At 35.9% G+C, this 22,309-nt stretch overlaps 1 protein-coding gene across 8 annotated transcripts in view; it reads left to right on the forward strand.

Annotated features, from left to right (window-relative positions):
- SLC38A9 (solute carrier family 38 member 9) overlaps positions 1 to 22,309 on the forward strand; it is an 80,189-nt gene that overhangs the window by 34,122 nt on the left and 23,758 nt on the right. For all 8 annotated transcript variants that reach the window (XR_004284004.1, XM_032336220.1, XM_032336218.1 and 5 more), the window contains 7 exons: positions 3,622 to 3,743; positions 3,881 to 3,944; positions 4,181 to 4,274; positions 5,850 to 6,020; positions 10,596 to 10,655; positions 13,730 to 13,924; positions 15,924 to 16,031. Coding sequence is in view for 7 of the 8 variants with exons in the window: in XM_032336220.1 (XP_032192111.1) it covers positions 3,622 to 3,743; positions 3,881 to 3,944; positions 4,181 to 4,274; positions 5,850 to 6,020; positions 10,596 to 10,655; positions 13,730 to 13,924; positions 15,924 to 16,031 (814 nt within the window). In the remaining variant the exon portion in view is untranslated. The remainder of the gene's footprint in view (positions 1 to 3,621; positions 3,744 to 3,880; positions 3,945 to 4,180; positions 4,275 to 5,849; positions 6,021 to 10,595; positions 10,656 to 13,729; positions 13,925 to 15,923; positions 16,032 to 22,309) is intronic.

Consider the following 22,309-nt stretch of genomic DNA (forward strand, 5'->3'; position numbering starts at 1 on the left):
AAAAAATGGAAACATTCTGGGAGGAAAAGTGATATTTTTATAGATGATAATAAAAAAAGGAGAGCGAAACCAGTATTCTTTAGGTGTTTACTGAGGGACAAGGCTTGAGATATCTCAAGTAAAGCCATGTGAGGTATTAACATCTCCTTTTGCATAGCTGAAGTAGTGATTTCTAAAATATTCTGGTCATTTTTTTACCCAATTTTTTCATTTTTCTTCCCCTAGGCCTTTATATCAGTACTTGTCATAAAGACTTAGTTCCAACGGGATTATTTAAGTCCTCTGTGGAGTAGAAGTAATCCAATGTCTCTGGGTCTAATTCAGACCTAGAAGCTCTTCTTGTGGAAGCAGGCTTCAAAGATACTGGCTGGGCCAGTCTAGTCTGAATAGACATTGTTTGGCTGGAAATTAAGTCAACAATGTACACCAAGTTGAATACCTTTTGTTAACTGACTGTAGTAAATCAAAGTGTATAAACAGTAATAAATAGTGATCTAGAATTAACAGTAAGACATGACCATTTTTAATGAATGTATGTATACATACAGGCTCATTTCCTGAGAATTCCAAAATTACTTTATTAAGAGATGGTTAAGGGAAAAACAGTGTGAAACCACATGTCTCAGGATTCTACGGAGTTGTGCCTTTTTATTTCTGAAACTTTCCTTATTTATCTTACTATTTTAATTCTAGAATGGGGAAGAGAAGAAAATTATTTGACTGCCAACATCTCCTAGATCCTGATTAGTAAAAGTGTGTCCTGCACAAGCCAGCAGTACTGGCATCACTGAGAACTTATTAAAAATGCAGAATCTCAGTCCTTACTCCAGACCTACTGGATCATAATCTGTATTTAACAACATCCCTGTGTCTGTCACAGGAAAATTTAAGTTTGAAAAGCACTGTCCTATGCCTGGGTGCTGGGTGACTCAGTTGGTTGATCGTCTGCCTTCAGCTCAGGTCATGATTCTGGGGTCCTGGGATAGAACCCACACATCAGGCTCTCTGCTTAGCTTCTCCCTTTCCCTCTGGATGCCCCCTGCCCCCCAATTTGTGCTCGCTCTCTCTTGCTTTCTCTATCTCAAGTAAATAGATAAAATCTTAAGAGAGAGAAAAAGGAAGGAAGGAAGGAAGGGAGGACAGGAGGGAGGGAAAGAGAGAAAGAAGGGAGCAAGAGAGAGGAAGAAAGGAAGGGGGACACCTGGGCTACCTTCAGCTCAGGTCATGATCCCAGGGTCCTGGTTGAGTCCCACATCAGGCTTCTTGCTCAGCAGGGAGCCTGCTTCTCCCTCTGTTTTCTGCTCCTTCTGCTTGTGCTCTCTCTCCCTCTCTCTCTCTCTGACAAATAAATAAATAAATGAAATCTTTAAAAAAAAAGAAAAAGGAAGAAAGGAAGGAAGGAAGAAGGGAAGAAAGGGAGAAGGGAAGAAAGAAAGGAAAGAAGAAGGAAATGAAGAGAGGAAGGAAGGGAGGGAGAGAAAGAGAGAAGGAAGAGAGAGAGGGAGAAAGGAACAAGAAAGGAAGGAGGGAAGGAAGAAGGGAAGAAAGAAAGGAAAGGAAGGAAGGAAGGCACTGCCCTACATTACTGCTGGAGTATGGAATCCAATTCTCCATTTTGTCTGTAACTCTTAAAAATTTATAACTTCTTAACCTTTAGCTTCTAATCCTGCCTCCTGTAACTTTAAATTTTCACTTTTTATGAACTTTGCAAGCCATCATAGTTTATCACCTGCCTGATGCAGACATGATCCTTCCCCTTTTTTCTTTTTACACCCTTGAAGAAGATAATACAACTCAGACCCAGGATGGTTAAGGGTAAAAGAGAAAACAGCAGAGCCATTTACATATATGCCTTTTTATTTCTCAGAAATAATTGTTTCCAAAGCCACAGGAGGTGTAACATTCAAGACATGTTTTACCCGCAAGATACCAGCAATTATATACGTAAAGTCGCTGCACTTTTTCCTTTTGTACCAGTCCATATCCTTTCTACTTACTAAGGTCCAATGTTCTATCACTTCCTTGACGTCTTCCCTAACTATTCTAGTCCCTGTTAATCTTTTGTCATTCTTGCAATACAGTATCCCACCCTTACTTTTTTCTCTCTTCTGCCCTTATCTAATTGCTTCCAGTCTTCCAACTGGAATTTAAGCTTCTTAAAGTTGTGGACTGTATTTTTTATCTTGAACACTAAACCTAGCATAGAGTTGTAGATTTATATAGTGGATGCTAAATGTAAAAGATTGTTGAGGGATGCCTGAGTGGTTCAGTCTGTTAAGCCTCTGACTCTATCTCAGCTCAGGTCTTGATCTCAGGGTCATGAGTTCAAGCTCTGCGTTGGGCTCCATGCTGGGTGTGGAGCCTACTTAGAATAAAGGGGAGAGGGGCACCTGGGTGGCTAAGTCAGTTAAACATCTAACCCTTGCTTTTGGCTCAGGTTGTGAACTCAGGGTCATGAAATGGAGCCCTGAGTGGGGCTGTGTCCTCAGCCTGGAGTCTGCTTGAGAGTCTCATTCTCCTCCTCTCTCTGCCTCTCCCCCAGCTTGCATGTGCTATAAATTCATTAGTTAATTAAAATCTTTAAAAAAGAGAAAAGATCATTGATTTTTTACCTGTCAGCTCTTGTATTTTTAACTACTATATGGGACTTCATGTTCTCAAAGGACTGTTCTCAGGGAGATGGGCAGAATTCCACCAGGAGACTAATTTTTTTTCCTCTCTAAGGAGGTAGAATTCAGAAGATATGTATGGGAGGTAAGGTGAGAACTATGTGTATAAGAAAATATATCTATTCAGTCATTCCGTGTGTCTTCAGCCTCTCTATTAGCTCCTTGTGTTTTGTTTGCATATTCCATCTCTAAGAATCCTTGCTTTGCTTTTCCTTAGGCTATGTTAGCTCACTTTTCACTTCTGCTTTTTATATGCTTTTCATATATATTTCCTTTCTTTATCTTGTATTTATGTGTCATTTCTTTTTTTTTTTTTTTTAAGATTTTATTTATTTATTTGACAGAGAGAAATCACAAGTAGATGGAGAGGCAGGCAGAGAGAGAGAGAGAAGGAAGCAGGCTCCCTGCTGAGCAGAGAGCCCAATGCGGGACTCTATCCCAGGACCCTGAAATCATGACCTGAGCCGAAGGCAGCGGCTTAACCCATTGAGCCACCCAGGCGCCCCTTATGTGTCATTTCTTTATAGTTTGAGTTCCCTACCTTTTTGCTAAAACCTATTCCAGGAGGAGTTCAATGGCCACTTGATTTTTGAAATTCCTCTCACTTAAGCCCCCGATCTCCTCCATCTAGAATTCCTTAATCTCACTCTTTACTGACTCTTCTTTCTTTCTCATGAAAATGAAGGGAAAAATATTTTTATAGTTGCATATTTTAAGAATTCATTGTCATTTCACATGAACATTTTATTGCTCTTATTCTCCAAACTCTTGGTCCTTTAGATCTACTACATTTGGAAAGGGTTTTTTATATTCATTAATCAGGGATACATGCTATTCGTTTGTGATATTAAGAATTGTATCTAGAGTCAGGTCCTTTGATGTTTAGAAAATATCCTATCCTGCACATTTTCTGGTTGTAACATTTCTCTTATAACATTTCTTCTTTTACTAGATTGCCCCAGATCATGTAGTTCCAGCTCCAGAAGAGTGCTATGTATATAGTCCATTGGGTTCTGCTTATAAACTTCAAAGTTACACTGAAGGATACGGCAAAAACACCAGTTTAGTAACCATGTGAGTAAAACTTCTTTTTGGATCATAACTTAAATTTTTTATAAATGAAAATTCCTGGTTATTTTCATTTTTGTCTTAATTAAAATGTTTAAAGAGTCAAACTCCATATTTTTACTACTATTATTCTATGTTTTCAGTTTTATGATTTGGAATACCATGATGGGAACATCTATATTAAGTATTCCTTGGGGCATAAAACAGGTAATAAAATTTTTCAGCACACTTTTTGCCTGAATTTTTTTCTCTTTATTTTGTAAGATTTACAATCAAGGTTTTAATAAATCTAGACAGTTACTGAAGAAAATAGATAATCATATTTAACTTTACATTGTCAGGTTTTTATCATAATTGTTTAGTGTAGGGTAACATAATGTGGTTGCATATGAATTTATTCTAACATGATGATATATGTTTTCTATATTTGTGTTTTTAAACAGGCTGGCTTTACTACTGGAATGTGTGTCATCATGCTGATGGGCATTTTAACACTTTATTGCTGCTACAGAGTAGTGAAATCACGATCTATGATATGTAAGAGTTTGCCATGGTGAAAATAGAGTAACCATTTGGGTATTCATAAGTATTAAGTATTTCCTGGTGAAGGAGATCGTTAATGTGTACATTCCACATGTTTGTTAACTATTTTGTGTCTAAAGATTTACTTCTCTAACTCATAGCATTCAGCTGAACTGATATGTCAATGAATTAGTGACTACCTTTGAAATTCAGAGAGGTTTGTAGTTTCTTTACTTTGATGCTAATTTCCTGATTAAAAAAAATATGATAAGATCTTATTTTAAAAATAGTCTTTTTCAGAACTAAGTTGAAAATTCTGTGATTCTGGGTTGCCTGGGTAGCTCTGTCAGTTAAGTGTCTGACTCTTGATTTTGGCCCAAGTCTTAGTCTCATCGGCCTGGGATCCAGCCCTACGACAGGCTCCTGGTTCAGCAGGGAGTCAGCTTGAGGATGGTCTCTCTCCCTCTCCCTCTAACCCTCCCCCCTGCATGCGCTCTCTCTCAAATGAATAAATCTTTAAGAAAAAAAAAAAGAAAGAAAGAAAGAAAGAAAGAAAGAAAGAAAGAAAGAAAGAAAGAAAGAAAAACAAAATTCTGTGATTCTTAGCAGTTAATGGTGACTTTTGATCTATCCCCCACCAAGAGATCTAAATGTTAGAATCTCTTTAAAGTAGAAAATGTAACTAGAAAAATATGAAAATATGAACATGTCCATTTTAGTGAATTCACAAAGCTTAGTAATACATTGCCTCTGCTCATCTCTGTAAATTCTGGATCAGGGAATTACCTTTTTAGATTGTTTTAAAGTAGTTTAGGACCTAAATATCCCTACATTATTTAGGTGAATCTTAGCAATTTTGAATCAAGAAACCAGGCTTTGTCTTTGAGGGGGAGGGCTTTATTAAGCAATGTATATTTTGTCTTTTTTTTTGAGGGGGTGTATATTTTTTCTTAATTTTATGATTTATTCTTACCCCTTTCCCATTTATCCTCAAATACCTTGATGCTCTAAGTTTTTTGTATGATGTAGACATTAGCCCTTTAACCATTATTTCTTGTCAATTTTCTTTTCCATTCAACATTTGAATGGCTTTTGTATTATATGAGTTTGTTTATATCTACTGATCTTTTCCATTGTTTTTCTATTTCTTCATTTGATAGAAAAGGATAACCCTTCAAGGTCTATTTTTATATTGTCTTCTAACTTACTTAATTTTTGAATTAATTAGGACTCAGGAAAACTTCCCCCCATATGTCATTTAAGTATGCCAAATATTATTGAATAATATCTTGACTCTTACTCATGATTTTGCTTAGCCATGATTTTTCATTTGTTTTTATTAATTGCAAAATATTATGATACTGTAATCTGTTTCTTATATTATCTCTACTATTTTGTTGACCTATGTATCTTTTTACATATTTGTTCTGTAATGTTTTAATTTCTGTTACATCATTCTGTGTTCTAATATCTGGTGATGGACTATTCTTAATATTTTGCTAAATATTTTGAGTTAATTGGGGGAACACAGATTATGATTAATGGATATATTAGTAACATCTGTTTTATTCTTTCTCTTGTTTTATCTAGCATCAGTGGATACCAGTACCTGGGAATATCCAGATGTCTGCAGATACTATTTTGGCTCCTTTGGACAGTGGTCAAGTCTCCTTTTCTCCTTGGTATCTCTCATTGGAGCAATGATAGTTTATTGGGTGCTTATGTCTAATTTTCTTTTTAATACTGGAAGGTTTATTTTTAGTAAGTATCCATATCATATGCTTTAACAGTAGTTACTTTCAGATACAGTAACTACTGCAATGTTTTAGTTTCAGCCTTAAATTCTGGATTTGGGATAAATAAAGTAAAAAGTCATTTGTAATTCTGGAAGATATAATTGATTCAGTTTTTTTTAATATCATAGACATACTTTTATCCATTTATAAACTCTTTGTGTATTTGTATATTTGTGCTTTATATGTAAAAAGAAGTTTTTACTGCCTACGAACAGATTTTTTCCCCCCTTGGTGTCATTATCTTATCCACTGGAAAAAAAAAAGATCTATGCGTATACCCACTCCCCACCTCAGTTGTTATAGATATAGTTCCTTTTTTTAGATAGAATTTACATTCATAGAAACACATAAATCCTAGCCATACAATTTTGATGAATAAATCCATGTAACCATACTACCTTCATGAAACCATTCCATCGTCCCAGAAAGTAGTGCAATATTTGTTAATTATAAAAATTCAAGTTATTTGTTGCTATTATAAAATAACCTAATTAATTTTGGAAACTTTGTCTTGAATCTAGCAAATATGTCAAACTCATATTGATTCTAATTTTATAGGTTCACTCTGGATTTTATGTTTAGACAGTTATGTCGTTCAAAAGTAATGAAAACCACCCATCCAGTTATTACTTTAAATGATTCATACCTATATACATACATTTATATTTATATACATATATCCTATATATATATATACACACACAAACACACAACATATATGTTTATATGTACACATATTTATACATGTTTATCTTTTTTAAAGTATAAAGGTATATAGATAATGTCTCTGGTAGACATCCTTATATTGTTCCTGTGGATATCTTTCCCCATTAAATATTAAGTTTGTTGTGGGATATTGGTTATACCCTTTAGCAATTTAAAGATGTTCCTGCCTATTATTCTCTTAAGAATTTCTATTAATGTGTACTGGATTTTATCAGACATTTAATACTCTATATCCCTTGAGATGATCATAAATCTTTTCTCCTTTATTTTTATTTATTTATTTATTTTTTAAGAGAGAGGAAAGAGAGAGTGTGAGCAGGGTGGGGCAGGGCAGAGGGACAGGGAGAGAGAGAGGGAATGCTAAGCAGACTTCATGCCCAGCCCAGAGCCAGGCATGGGCTCTGTCTCACAACCCTGAGATTATGACCTGAGGTGAAACCAAGAGTCAGATACTTAACCAACTGAGCCACCCAAGACACCCCAATCTTTTCTCCTTAAAATTGTTATTATGATAAGTTAAATGAATACATTTTGTATTATTTAAATCATTCTTATATTCTTACATAAACTTAGTTTAGCAGTCATAATGTGTATTTTTTTCATTTTTTACTGGATTCAGTTTATTTTCAAGAGGAATAGAGTTACTATTTTATTTAGAACTTTTGTGTCTTTTCAGAAGAGATATTAGCCTATAGTCTGTTTTTTTTGTTGTTGTTGTTTTGTTTTTTTTCCTCATACTGTCCTTGTTGAGCCTTGATGTGTTTGGCTACTATAACAAATTACCATAAACTGTTCAGCTTAAAACAAGAGAAATTTATTCTCTCGCAGTCCTGGTGACTGGAATCCAAAATTGAAGTGTCACTAGGGCTCCACTCCTTCTGAAGCCTTTAGGGAAGAATACTTCTTCCTTATCTCCTCCTAGCTTCTGGTGATTGATTGTTGGCAGTCCTTGGCATTCCTCAGCTTGTGGCTGCATCACCCAATTTCTGCCTGTCTTCACATGGCCATCTTCCCTCAGTGTGTCTTATTAAAGATACCAGTCATTGAATTTAGGGCCTACCCTAACATGTATGACCTCATCTTAATTATATAACTTAATAACCCTATTTCCAAATAAGGTCACAGTCTAAGGTTCCTATGGATGTGGATTTGAGGGTAGACTATTCACCCTACCATACTTGGTGTTAAGGTTTTACAAGCCTTATTTGAGTCTTTGGCATCAAGAAATAGATAAAAACTGATCACCTCTAATCTTATCACTAATAACCCTTAAAGATAGTACAAAAGCCTAGAGCACTACTCTTCCCTCTTTTATCTTGACAAGCATACAGTGGAGGTGAATAATTCATACATACTTAACTTACTTTATGACCTGAAAATCTAATCCAGCATTTTTTATCATATCATTTAACTTTCAAATTAAACACTTAAGGCTTACTAAGGTCATAAAAGATTAACATCAAACAGAATAAAGTAACTTCAGGGCGCCTGGGTGGCTCAGTGGGTTGGGCCTCTGCCTTCGGCTCAGGTCATGGTCTCAAGGTCCTGGGATCGGGCCCCACATCGGGCTCTCTGCTCAGCAGGGAGCCTGCTTCCTCCTCTCTCTCTGCCTGCCGCTCTCCCTACTTGTGATCTCTCTTTCGCTCTGTGTCAAATAAATAAATAAAATCTTTAAAAAAAAAAAAAAGAATAAAGTAACTTCAGTCTAACAAGAAAACACATTCTTAATCCATTCTCTCATTAACTATAGAGTGATTTGAATGCTTAGATATCTGCATATGGTTTTTTTTGAGATGTCAAGCAGTCAGATACTTTGTTTTTCTTTTCAAAATTTTATTTAAATTCTAGTCAACATATAGTGTAATATTGATTTCAGGTTAGAATTTAGTGATTCCTCACTTACATGTAACACCCAGTGATCATCATAACAAGTGCCCTCCTTAATACCCATTCCCCATTTAGCCCATCCCCCATCCACCTCCCTCCATCAACCCTCAGTTTGTTCTCTGTTCTTAAGAGCCTCTTATCAGTGCTTCCCTCTTTTTTTCCTTCCCCCTTGTTCATCTGTTTTGTTTTTTAATTCCACATATGAATGAGATTATATGGTATTTGTCTTTCTCTGACTAACTTAATTTGCTTAGCGTAATACAGTCTGGCTCCATCCTCATCATTGCAAATGGCAAGATTTCATTCTTTCTAATGGCTGAGTAATATTCCAGTAATATGTATACAAACACACACACACACACACACACACATATGTATTCACCACATCTTCTTTATCCATTAATCAGTTAATGGACATTTGGGCTATTCCATAATTTGGCTATTGTTGATAATGCTACTGTAAACATTAGGGTGCATGTACCCCTTAGAATTTGTATTTTTGTGTCCTTTGGGTAAATACCTAATAATTCATTTGCTAGGTCATAGGGTAGTCTTATTTTTAACTTTTTTTTTTTTTTAAGATTTTATTTATTCATTTGACAAAGAGGGAGAGAGAGAGAGCACAAGTAGGCAGAGCAGCAGGCAGAGGGAGAGGGAGAAGCAGGCTGTCTGCTGAGCAGGGAGCCCAGTGTGGGGCTTGATCCCAGGACCCTGGGATCATGACCCGAGCCGAAGGCAGCCGCTTAACAGACTGAGACACCCGGGTGTCCCTATTTTTAACTTTTGAGGAACCTCCATACTGTTAAGAATGGCTGTACCACTTTGTATTCCCACCAACAGTATAAAAGGTTTCCCCTTTCTCCACATCCTGGCCAATATCTGTTGTTTCCTGTGTTGTTAATTTTAGCCATTCTGACCAGTGTAAGGTGGTATCCCATTGTGGTTTTGATTTGTATTTCCCAGATGATGAGTTATGTGGAATATCTTTTCATGTATCTATTAGCCATCTGGATGTCTTCTTTGAAAAAAATGTTTGTTCATGTCTTGTGCCCATTTCTTGATTGGATTATTTGTTTTTTAGGTATTGAGTTTGATGAGTTCTTTTTTTTTTTTTTTAAGATTTTATTTATTTATTTGACAAACAGAGATCACAAGTAGGCAGAGAGGCAGGCAGAGAGGGAGGAAGGGAAGCAGGCTCCCTGCCGAGCAGAGAGCCTGATGCAGGGCTCGATCCCAGGACCCTGGGACCATGACCTGAGCCGAAGGCAGAGGCTTTAACCCACTGAGCCACCCAGGTGCCCCAAGTTTGATGAGTTCTTTATAGATTTTGGATACTAACCCATTATCAGATATGTCACTTGAACATATCTTCTCCCATTCTGCATATGCTTTATACTTTGCTACTTCCTTTAGTATAACTTAGTGGTACATGTGAGCAATAATTATTACATAATCCTCAGTCTATTAAAACATATATAATACTTTATGAAAGCTTTACATGATTCTCCAAATAAGTTTTGCTGTTTTAAGTGTTGGTTTTCACCTTCTGCAGGCTTCAGAACTTTATATAAGTAACTATACTTATATCAACTAGTATGAGTAGAAGAAAAAAATTGTATACTTTATCTTGATTCCAGGGCTTTAACTAAATTCTGCTGTGTAGGTAGATCTTTTTTCTTTTTTTAATCTGCAATCATGTAAAAATTTTCCGTAGTGGGAACTGAAGCCCATGACATCATTCCTGTAAGTAGAGAAGAAAGCTGAGAGTGGTTAAGCTGGTTAATAATGAAGCAGGCTTGGTTCAGTGTTCTACGTAATATTACCACACAGTAGATCTAAACGATTTTTGTAGATCAAAGATTTTAGGGGGTGATTGATTTAGCATCTTTCATTTGATATTAAACTGTGTTTTTTCTGTAATTTTTAGATTTTATTCATCACATCAATGACACGGATGCTGTACTGAGTACCAACGATAGCAACCCTGGTAAGTGTTTGAAATTTAAAGTTTAGCTTGTTTTTTTATTTTCCACTTTGCTTCAGAAGGAATTTAAGGTGGAACATATTGCTTTATTTTAGGTAAATAATTAGTGCAACATCATTACCATTATATTAACTGAGCCATTATTAAATTGATGGCAACCAATGTGTTTCAAAAAAAGAAACTCCATGAAAGGTTGTATTAATGTGAGCTAAACAAGATTGAGTTTATATTATGCAGTTCACAATGGTAGCTCACATCTATAGAATCCATGTTTGCCTATAAATAGTCAATACATATTTTTAAGAGCTTGTATCTTTGCTAATTGTTTTGGAAGTCTAGAAGCATAGTTCTCAGGTTGTTAACTTTTTTAGACATTTGCTGTATTATTTACTAATGCTTAAGATACACAAGTCTGTATCCTGGAAAATAATTTCCTAATAATGAACAAAGGTTAGTAAATACAGACAAATAAACTGAAAGCATTACTTTAAAAAAAAAATCTTAATTTCTTAGAAAGGTTTTCTTTAATTAATTTGTTAAAAATAAATCTTTGTGGCTTATGGATTTATCTACTGTGGCAGTCATGAGGAAAGTGAATGTTAAAAGCTAATGTAGGGGTGCCTGGGTGGCTCAGTCAGTTAAGCATCTGCCTTTGGCTTGGGTCATGATTTGAGGGTCCTGTGATAGAGTCCCAAGTAGGGCTTCCTGCTCAGTGGGGCATCTGCTTCTCCCTTTGCCTCTCCCTCTCACCTGTTCTCTCTTTCTCAAATAAATAGGTAAAACCTTAAAAAAAAAAAAAAAAAAAGAAAAGTAAAAGTTAATGTAACCTTCTTAACAGTTTTACTGTTAATCTTTAACATCACCCAAAGCTTTATGTAGTAATGATTTAGATTTCAGAGTATTAGATTTCAGAAATGCTAATTTATCTTTGTTATGATTTCTAATGTATCTTTATGTTAGATTTATATATTTAGATTTCAGAGATACTAAATTGATATCATTCCAATGGAGGAACACATTGATCAATGAGAAGAAAATTCATTCTATATATATATATTTTTTTTAATGTAATTATATATTTAAGAGAGAGAGAGCAGACTGCCAGGGAGAAGGGCAGAGAGTCTTAAGCAGACTCTATGTTGAGCACGAGCCCGATGAGGGGCTCCATCCCACCACCCTGAGAACATGATCTATCCAAAACCAGGAGTCAACAGCTCAACCAGCTCTGCCACCCAGGCGCCCCTCAACATATATTTATTAAGCTTATTATGTGTCAGGAACTATTCTAGGCTCTGAGGATATAATGAACGGATGGAAGTCTCTCCTCTCTTAAAGCAAATGTTTCAGTGTTTACTGTTCAGTGTCTTTGTTCCTTAATTAAACTCATTAACCTGTGTTTTATTAACACTAGCAAATGAGTGGGTGCAGTACCAGCATTTCTGTAGACAGACAGACAGACAGATACACACACACACACACACTTTTGAATACTTAAACACTAACATATTTTGGTTTAACTTTAAAATATGTTCATAAGTTTCCTGATTACACTGATGATTTGGAGAGTACCATCAGCAAAGTCAGTTTAGTTTGCGTTCTTCTCTTTGAATAATGTGTTAAATACTATGAAACAATCCATTTCAGTTAATGTAAAATTATAGTTAACCTTTATTGGATACTTACTGTGTGTAGGCATTATCCTAAATGTTTTATAGCACTTGTAGGTATTTTATGGTTTTATAGCACTTCTAGTTTTATAGCACTGCTAGGTAGATTATGTTAACTTCATTCCCTAGATGGAAAAACCAAAGCACAGAGAAGTTAATGACTTACCCAGAGTTACACAACTACTAAGTGAAAGAGTCAAGATTCATTATTTAATCAGTTTAGTTCCATAGCCTGTGCTGTTTTCCACTGTAATTACTAGCACAAAAAAAAATTCAAGTTTATTTACTTCTGTCCAGACATAGAAAAAAAAAAAATACATGTTAAAAAGCAGACTAAGCAAGAAAAGTAAGTGTTTGCCTTTGTGGCATGCCAAATATATAATGGATAGAGAATAAAATTAAAAACAGAACTTAAAATGAATATATCATTTTCTCTTTAGCTAATGATGAGAATGCTTGTTACTTATTAGGAGTATTATTCACCAGCATTAAGAGTTGTTTTTAAGGTGCTGATTATTAAGGAAAGTAGTATTGTGAAATTAGAAACATAGAATGATTTTTATCATCTCTCCTAACAGAAGAAATTGCCAGCCACTTCAAGATCAGCATTAGGAAAAATGTATTTTACTCAGCAGTTCTCTGGCTATCATCTAAGCTATTAGGCTGTTATAAAATGTGATAAACTCACACGAGAGTTATTCCATATTGCTGGAATTCAAGACTCGTAAGCTATAAGCAAGTTAGGTTTTGGCACTAACATGTCATCTGTTTCAATGATGTCCACTTTTTATTCCAAACCCATAGATTTTGTTTATTGTTAAGGAAATCTGTTCTGAGGTGGGTGGGTGTCTCAGTCAGTTGTGCATCTGACTGTTGACTTTGACTCAGGTCATAATCTCGGGGTTGTGAGATTGAGTCCCATGTTGGACTCTGCACTGGTTATGAAACCTGCTTGAGATTGTCTTTTTCCTTCTCTCCTTTTGCCCCTCCCCCCTCTAAAAAGAAAGAAGGAAACAGACCTGTTCTTTGGACTTTGTGTGGGTTATTAGCACAAAGGTAGCAAACAGTCACCCTGAATATTTCTTACATTATTGTATAAATAAGATCAAATACCGTTCCGTTCAGTATTTTCTCTCTGGCAATGGAACCAAAAGATAGTTGGTAGGATAATTTTGTAGCTTCTCATAGAAATTAAGGATATACCTCAGAATTTTCTAAGATTCTCCCACCTTTAATTATTTGTAAGTAAAAGTTTCCTAATGTGTTCAAATATAAACCTCTATTTTTTATTCCAGAAAGCAGAAACTTATTCATGATACAAGTTGAGGTTGGTAGAGCAAGTGTCAGTCTCTGGGGTAGCCATTTTGTATTCTTTGTGGTCTTCTCTAACCTGATGCTTTTCTGTTGCAGTGATTTGTCCAAGTGCTGGGAGTGGCGACCATCCCAACAATGGCTCTATGATTTTCTATGCCAATGACACAGGACTCGAACAGTTTGAAAAGTGGTGGAATAAGTCCAAGACAGTGCCCTTTTACCTCATAGGACTCCTTCTGCCACTGCTCAATTTCAAATCTCCTTCATTTTTTTCAAAATTTAATATCCTAGGTAAGCTGAGACACTGTGTTATGGAGCTTCTGTGTAATAGAGTTCACACTGGATTCTGTGGAAGTATGATCTGGCTGGGGAGAGTTCCCTACCAGGCCTATTCACCTATGTTTAATTTGTTCACTTATATGTGACCCTGCTTTGTGGTTTTCTTTTGGAGTTTGACGCAGAGAAAAATGTAGATGACCATTTCAAGCCCAGGTTCTTTTTTTTAGAAGATGAATTATTAGTTGTCCTATTCTAGCCTGACTGAACCACTGTTCCTCATTTCCTTGGTGGGTACAACTAGAGGAAACAGATTAAGATTTCAGGAGGAGAGATCCAAACTGGATAATACAGGGAATCTCAATACTAAGGATTGGAAACTTAAGAATTTACTGGAATATTTTTTCCTACAGTTTCTACTTAAGAGTATAGCACAGAATTATCACCTGGCTTTCAACCTGGGATATCATTCTCTAACTCACCCTAATGAGGTTTATTTTGCTTTTACTGTCCTCCTCATTGCTTTTTCTTTACTGGAACACTGTTGCCTCCTTAAAAGTACAGACTTCTTACCATGAGTCCAGTTTTTCAGAAATTTCTGAAATCACTGAAGAAATTTCACAGATTTCTGCATCATTAAAGAAATGTTTTTTATCCCATCTTCATTTGCAATACTGAACTTTAAAATGACAAAAGGAATCCCCAATGAAAACTTAGATCTGGTTAACTAAAAATAAGGATAATAGTCATAAAAAATTGATAACCCCAAATAATCCATAGGGTTTCACCTCCTCCCTATAGTTCTTATCTCCTGGTAGGCAGTGTAGAGTATAAAATAATTAGATTATTCATCACATCAAGGAGTTAGCTTTTGGGGTTTTCAGAAAACCAAAGGAGGAGGTAAGTTTCTTTATACCTCTCTGCCTCACAATAGGGTTCTCTGCAAGACTGCCACAGACATACACAGAAAATCAAGAATTGGAATATAAGCTTTGGCCTCTTTTTTTTTTATTGTTTCTGTGTCAGCTACTCTGCAAACCCATAGTAGAGCTTATATAGCTTATTTGTGGTTTCCTGATTTGCTTGCCGACTTTCCTGTGGAACAGATCTTTTAATATTAGCATATAAACTGGGAAATGTATTTGCTAAAACAATCACTAGACTTGTAACCAGGTTGATTATTCTCTACCTCCTTAAGAATATTTTGCTTTTGCCTTTTTTTTTTTTTTTTTTTGGTACTTTCCCTGTTTTAAAACTATAGCCTCTTTACAGAAATTAGTATGTAATTCCTATAGAAAGAAACCCACTAGAATCTCCTGACTCTACTCCATAATGACTGGACTTAATTCCTTAAGAGGAAAACTCTCTAACTTCTAGATGACTAAAAATTCTGAATACCCACTTCACCCTGTGTATGAGTAGCTATGAATGGAATCTGTAATCTTATCATCTAGCAGGTAGTACTATCCAGTCAAACCCTTCTCTAGGTACTAGTTCATATTATTCATGGATTATTTGGCTTATCACCTTTCTCAAATAGTCTTATGAGCCACATCTTTTCTTTCTTATTTTTCTTTCTTTACTTTCTTACCATCTTATAGTAAGTGCTGTGACAGACTTTTCCAGCATTTTGACCATCTCTAATATTTGCGATACAAAGAATAAGGGTCAGTTTCATGTTGCTTTTTTCCTCCTGTGTAATCTTACAATTTTGTAATGGATTTTTTTTTTGCATGTATCCTCCACTTAACTCAGCTCTTAAATAAACAGTTTTGCGTTCTTCAGTATATGAGCTACCTTCATTTAGTTCTTAGGCCTACTACATAGTGTTTTGCTTTCTGAAAACTCATGTAGCTTCTTTCTATTCTTTAGATCCCACCTGGGTTTTAGTGGGAATGATCAATGAGAACAATAATTTTCCACACTTCGCTGAAATTTAGAAACAAAGCTTAACTTTAAAATAATCTGTAAAATACACAAAGATGATAAATGGTTTCTGAATTTTGTCTCACAGGCACAGTGTCCGTTCTTTATTTGATTTTCCTTGTCACGTTTAAGGCCATACACTTGGGATTTCATTTGGAATTTCACTGGTTTATGCAAACAGAGTATTTTGTACCAGGTAAGCTGTATTGGCCAAATAATAAATAAATTACAAAAATGTGACCTGTTAGTTAACTATTATTAAGTATTGTTATTATAAAACAAATAATGGCATTTTTTGGATGAGCACTTCTTATCAATCCTATTAAGCTAAAAACGGGAATGCAGTTGAAATTATTCCACTTTTCTCTCAGGAGTAACTAGGGCCCTTTGTCATTTCTGCTTGAGAATTGAAGTTCATTGAAGTTATAATGCAATTAAAGGTTGCATTTCCTAGACTCATTTCCTAGACTTTTCTGGAGAAGCATACCCCTAGAATTTCAGAAGCTTGTCACTGATTAACATATGTGGATAATACTATTCATTAACGTCATTGTTCCCTTATGGTTTTTTAAATTGCTTTTAATTAAGATGGTGGTTAGTAAGTGTTCCCTCCCTCCTTTTTTCTCTCATGGTTATACTTGGCAATTATCTTAAGTTTTACCCAAATTTAGTGGATTGGGGGTATGATAAAGGCACCGTGAAGCAATGAATGGACGATGCTAAGTGAGAAGACATTAGAAATTGGAAGTGAATATTATACTAGTATCCTGAAAACTCGTAAAGAGAAAGCAGTACAAAATTCTCTTATTTGTTTAGATAGACAACTTTCTTTCCATTCTTCACCTGTTAATTCGGGCAGTCTAGAATTCAAGTCTATTTAGTGTCTGGTATTATTCTGAGCAATTATAACTGTCAACTCTCTGAAGCAATTACAATTGTCTACCATTCCTTCTGTTGCTTTTGTTACAACATGCCTGGGTTTTCTGAGTATATCGAGTTGTTTGTTGGAAGTTGTTACTATGTTTACGTAGATCATCTGGGTGCATTAGCTTTGATCTTTTTTTTTTTTTAATTTCTGTAAGAAGCCCATAAAGACTAAAAGGTCAGTGTAAATTCAGGATAAAGGAAATACTAGAGACTGAAAGGCATCCTTCTCTTCCATATTGTATTTAAAATTGGATATGAATGAAAATGACCACTTAAGGCTAGTGTTTCCATTCACTGATTAAAAATAGACTGGGATGTTTTTTCTAAAATTAGGTCCATACTGATTTATATTAAGAGTCTTAGTGATAAACATTTCTGCTAGTAATAGGACATGAGAGAAATATGAAAAAAAAAGAGAGTGTCAATATTTAGAAGATGCAAAAGAAAACATATTTAAATACATATTAAGCCATTTATTTTACTTTATTTCATTTCTAAATGATACAAAGGGAGAATCATGAGGATTAAGGAGTCTTATGTTTATATTTATGGTTCTGAAATTAGTTACATTATTATAAGTGAAGAATTTTTTAGGAATCAAAATATGTCATAAATCTTTTTCAGTAAAGGCTAATTAAGAAGCCAAGAACTTTCGAGGGTGTAAGTCTTTACTATCCTGATGAAAAATTCACATAAACTTGTAGTTCTGACTAAATCTTTATTTACTCCATTTCTACCAGATAAAAATCTTTCTCTCAGTCTAAAAACAAAAACTCAGATAATTTCACATTCCCCTCTTGCTGTTACTTCCCTTTAAAGAAATACTCTTTGAAAGAGTTGTCTGTTCTCACTCTACTTCTCCTTCCATTTTGCCTTAAACTCATGTTTGCTAGGCTTTTGCCCCAGTCACTCCACTGTATCCAGTAACTCCATCTTAGCCAAGTCCAGTTCTCACATCTCTTCCTGCTCAGCTTATCAGCAGCAGGATAACATTTGGTCACTCTTTCCATCTTGACACATTTTCTGAACTTCTAAAACCCCGTTTTCTCTTGATTCTTCTGCATGACTCCTTTCTCACATTCCTGACCAGTTAGTTATGGAGTTATCCAGGGTTTTATTCAAACATCTTTTTTTTCTACCTTTATTCCCTAAGTAATATCTTGTAGTCACCTAGCTTTATATATTGTCTGTATGGTTACCAGTCCCAATTTTAAATCTCTAGGCCAGATCTTTCCACTATCATCCACCCTTATATATCTCCTTGCCCCTTCTACATCTCCACTTGGACATCCACTAGGTATTTCAAACTTATATTTATGAAAACCAAATATTTATTTCCCCATCCTACCAAACTGCTTTATCTGCTCTTCTCCCAGGTTTCTCTGTCTCAAAAAGTGGTAGCTCCAATTTTCTACTTGCTCAGGCCCCAGACTTTAGAATCATACTTGATTGGGTTTTTTTCCCCACCTTCCATATCTGCAAAGCATGTCAGCTGTACTTTCAAAGTAAATTGAGAATCTAGTCAGATTCTTTTTACCATTTGCACCAGAAAGAATTAGTCAAGCTGCTAATCTCTCACCTGAGTGATTATAGTAGCCTCTTAGCTAATCTCCCCTTTTCCAGTCTGCCTCCTCTTCTGTAGTCTGTTCTATTCCTAGCAGCCAGAGTGAGGTTTTTAAAGATTTTTTTATTATTATTTATTTATTTGACAGAGAGAGATCACAGGTAGGCAGAGAGGCAGGCAGAGAGAGAGGAGGAAGCAGGCTCCCCGCTGAGCAGAGAGCCCGATGTGGGACTCGATTCCAGGACCCTGAGATCATGACCGGAGCCAAAGGCAGAGCTTAACCCACTGAGCCATCCAGGCACACCCCAGAGTGAGGTTTTTAAAACACAACCTTCAAAAGCCTCGTTTCCCATTTCATTCATCCCATTCAGAATACAGCAAGCATCTGGTTACCTGGGTGGCTCAGTTGGTTAATCCTCTGCCTTTGGCTCAGGTCCTGATCTCAAAGTCCTGGCATGGAGCCCAGTGTTGGGCTCCCTGCTGAGCCGGGAGTTAGCTTCTCCTTCTGCCTGCTACTCCCCCTTGCTCATGCTCGCTCTTTCTCTCTCAAGTAAATAAATAAAAATCTTAAAAAAAAAAAAAAAAAAGAAGAAGAAGAAGAAGAAGAAGCAAGCAAGCTTCTGTCATAGTCCACAAATACTATGTGATCTGACTCCTGGCTTCCTGTCTGCTGTCATTCCCTACTACCTTTCTACTTTTTCAGTCCACTCCAGCCACAGTGTTTCCCTGCTGTTTCACAGCATACTCCTAGCTTAGAATCCTTGCACTAACTTTTACCTGCATATGAAATGACCTTGTCTTTTTTTTAGGAAGCCACATGGTTAGTATCTTTAGAGAGGCCTTCCTGGGCTTCCTGCCCACTCCCAGTTCTTGTGGCTTGTTTTTCTTTAGTGCTCTCATCACTACCAAATCTTATATGTAGGTATCCCTGGTTATCTAAATGTATTAAGTTCCTAATTCTAATAATGAATTAAAATATTAAGGGATATCTATTATTCTAATCTACTTGGTTCCTGAGTTTCAGATAGAAAGTAGCAGAAGTTAAGATAACAAAGGACTTTCTAAAAAAGTTTCTTAATCTATTTGTTTCTTAAATTCAGAGAATGAAAGTTCAGTTGGTAAGGAATACCTGTATTTTTTTAAACTTGTGTATCTGTTGTCCTTAATAAGAATGCTAGCTCCTGAGAAAAGGGATGTTCTTTGTTTTTGTTTTCTGTACTTCTCTATTACTGTTATATCCCCAAGACCTATAATAATTCCGAGGGCATTGCAAGTAGTGTATAAACAATGTTGAATGAATAAAGGTGTTTATCCCTACTCCCTCCTGAATCTCATTAAAACAATAGTTAAGAAATAAATGTAAAAATGGGCACCTAGGTGGCTTAGTCATTAAGCATCTTCCTTCGGCTCAGGTCATGATCCCAGAGTCCTGGAATGGAGCCCCGCATCAGGCTCCCTGCTCAGTGGGAAACCTGCTTCTCCCTCTCCCACTACCCCTACCTCCCCTGTTCCCTCGCTCACTGGGTCTCTCTGTGTCAAATAAATAAATAAATAAATCTTTAAAAAAGAAAAAAAGAAAGCAAGAAATGTAAACAAAGACACAAAGAAACTATAGCAGAGACAATAGCAGGCAAGAGACGGCAATAGATTGTTAGATACTAGAAAACTGGTAGATGGTCAGACTGACAGCAAAGCAGACAGAGCTGAAATTTAAGTACCTGCAGAGAGTGACTCTATCACAGAGGAAACCATTTTCAGCTATACATCGAAACCCTCAGTATTTGGAGGCATTTGGGTCATTCTGAAAGTAAGAGTAAGGAAAAGAGCTTAAAAAGGGGAGTATTCTTTGAAAGTTTACATAAGGAATAGATAGTTAGATTATAAATCCCTTTTCCTCCTCAACTTAGCAAGAGATGGAAAAAACTGAAATGGTTCGCCTCAGGACTGAGGTTCTCCACACACAACAAAGGGTAGGATAAAGGCTTTAGTCTGAAAACAGGGACTAAGTGAAAGTTTATATTGAGTGGTAAGACTCTCCTCTCTCCCTGTACCCCTCCAATTCTCTTTTCTTTACTCTTTGGCTCCCAGAATGCTGACAGCATAGGATAACAGAGGGTTCTCCTCTGGAGAAACTGACAAGTCCAAGAGGAAAGACATAGAGTCTTGAGCAATTTGGGTTCTACCAAAGAAATAGCAGGTACCTTGCTTATATCAGACCACTTAGGTGTTTACTAAGTATACATTTTTGTGTGCTTCACTTTGCAATATAAAAAAAATAGGCAAAGATGACTAGATGTTTGTAGAAAGCCTCTTACATGAAAACAAAACTTAGTCGGTGGGGGCTGGGGTGGTTGGGGGGGTGACCTTGAAAGGAAAAGAGAATAAGAGGGAATAAGGATAAGAAAACTTGCAAAAAATTACCGTCTCAAGGTGACAAAAGAAAGTAATACATCCATGAAACAGTATTTGGGTGCCAAGGAAGGAGGGAGGTTGGTCTTAGAAACCAAAAATATAATAGAAGTTAAGAATGCAAAGAAAATTTGGAAGATAAAGCCCACTTCCCAAAAAGTGGTTTAGGAATCCTGGATGGATGGAAGAAAATAGGGAGCGGGGGAGGGAGGGAAGGAAGGAGAGAAAAGATACGAAAATTAAAGCGTTAATCCAGGTAGCCTAAAAACTAAAAGTAGTTCCAAGGAACAGAGAGAAGATGAAGGGGGAGGAAATTGTCAAAGAAATAATTTAAGAAGTTTCCTGCTAATCAAAGAACATGGGTTTCTAGAAGTACAGGTCCCACAGTACCCAGCATTGTGAATAAAACCCACACCGAAGCATATCATAAGATTTCAGAACACCAAGAATAAAGAGAAGACCCTGAAAGCTTCTAGGGATGAAGAACAGGTTTACACAAAAGGTCTGGAGTCAGAATAGTCTCAGACTTCTTAACAACTCCTAAAACTAGAAGAGAGAAGTGTCATGAAGGTCTCAGGATAAGTTATTTTAACTTAAAATTCTGAATCAAGTGTAGTACAATAGATATTTTCAGAAGGTAAAGTCTCACAAAACTTTACCTTCCATGCTCTCTTTTTCCACACATACACACACACACACAGAAACACACACATATACACACATACACACAACAGCAAAAAAAACCCCGCAAAATGTGTTCCACCAAGAAGCAGTGAATGACAAAATCCTAGGAAGTAGCTGTGCAGCAGCCCACTTGGATTATAGCAGCAGACAGAGGGCCCCATTAAGCATTTTTTCCAAAAGGAAAATGAAATGGAAAAGATTATTTGATGTGTTGTATAGAATGGAGCTCTACCATTCTTTTGTAGAGTTTGGGGGAAAAATTAGTGTTAAGTAGACAGGCAAGGGAAAAGGAAATACCTCCAAATCTCCGTAAATCTCCATAAAAACAGAACAACAAAAATATTTTTATATAAGAAAATATAATGATAATACATATCATGGCTTAACTGTGAATAATATAGAATAATCATCAAAACTAAAACACTGAATACTGATTTTTACAAAATCAAAGTTAGAATTAAGATATTAGGGGGATAAGGGATGGGAAAATATGAGTGGTGGTAGGACTAAAGTCTTCTGGGGGAAAATCAGTGGATTATGTCTAAAATTTTAAAAATAAAGGAAAAGGAATATAAGCATATTAAATATAAGATTATAAATTTGAAGTCTGCTGAATAGTTATAAGAGGTATAATTACCTCATGGAAACAGGCTTCAGGTTGGGAGGTATGAAGCAAGAGAGGTTGGGAGGTATGAAGCAAGAGAATGCTGGTTTTTGTTGGAAGCCCTATAATACTTTTAACTTTTAACAATTAGTACACATCTAGGACTATATTTTTAAAATGAAAAACTTAAATGTTTTGAAACTGATTTCAGAAAGACTTCAGACACTGATCTGCAAGGATTATGCTGTGATTTGCCATTTGTTAGCAGCATTGTGTTCATCTACAA

Source organism: Mustela erminea, chromosome 3 (assembly GCF_009829155.1).
Source record: "Mustela erminea isolate mMusErm1 chromosome 3, mMusErm1.Pri, whole genome shotgun sequence".
Classification (NCBI taxonomy): domain Eukaryota; kingdom Metazoa; phylum Chordata; class Mammalia; order Carnivora; family Mustelidae; genus Mustela; species Mustela erminea.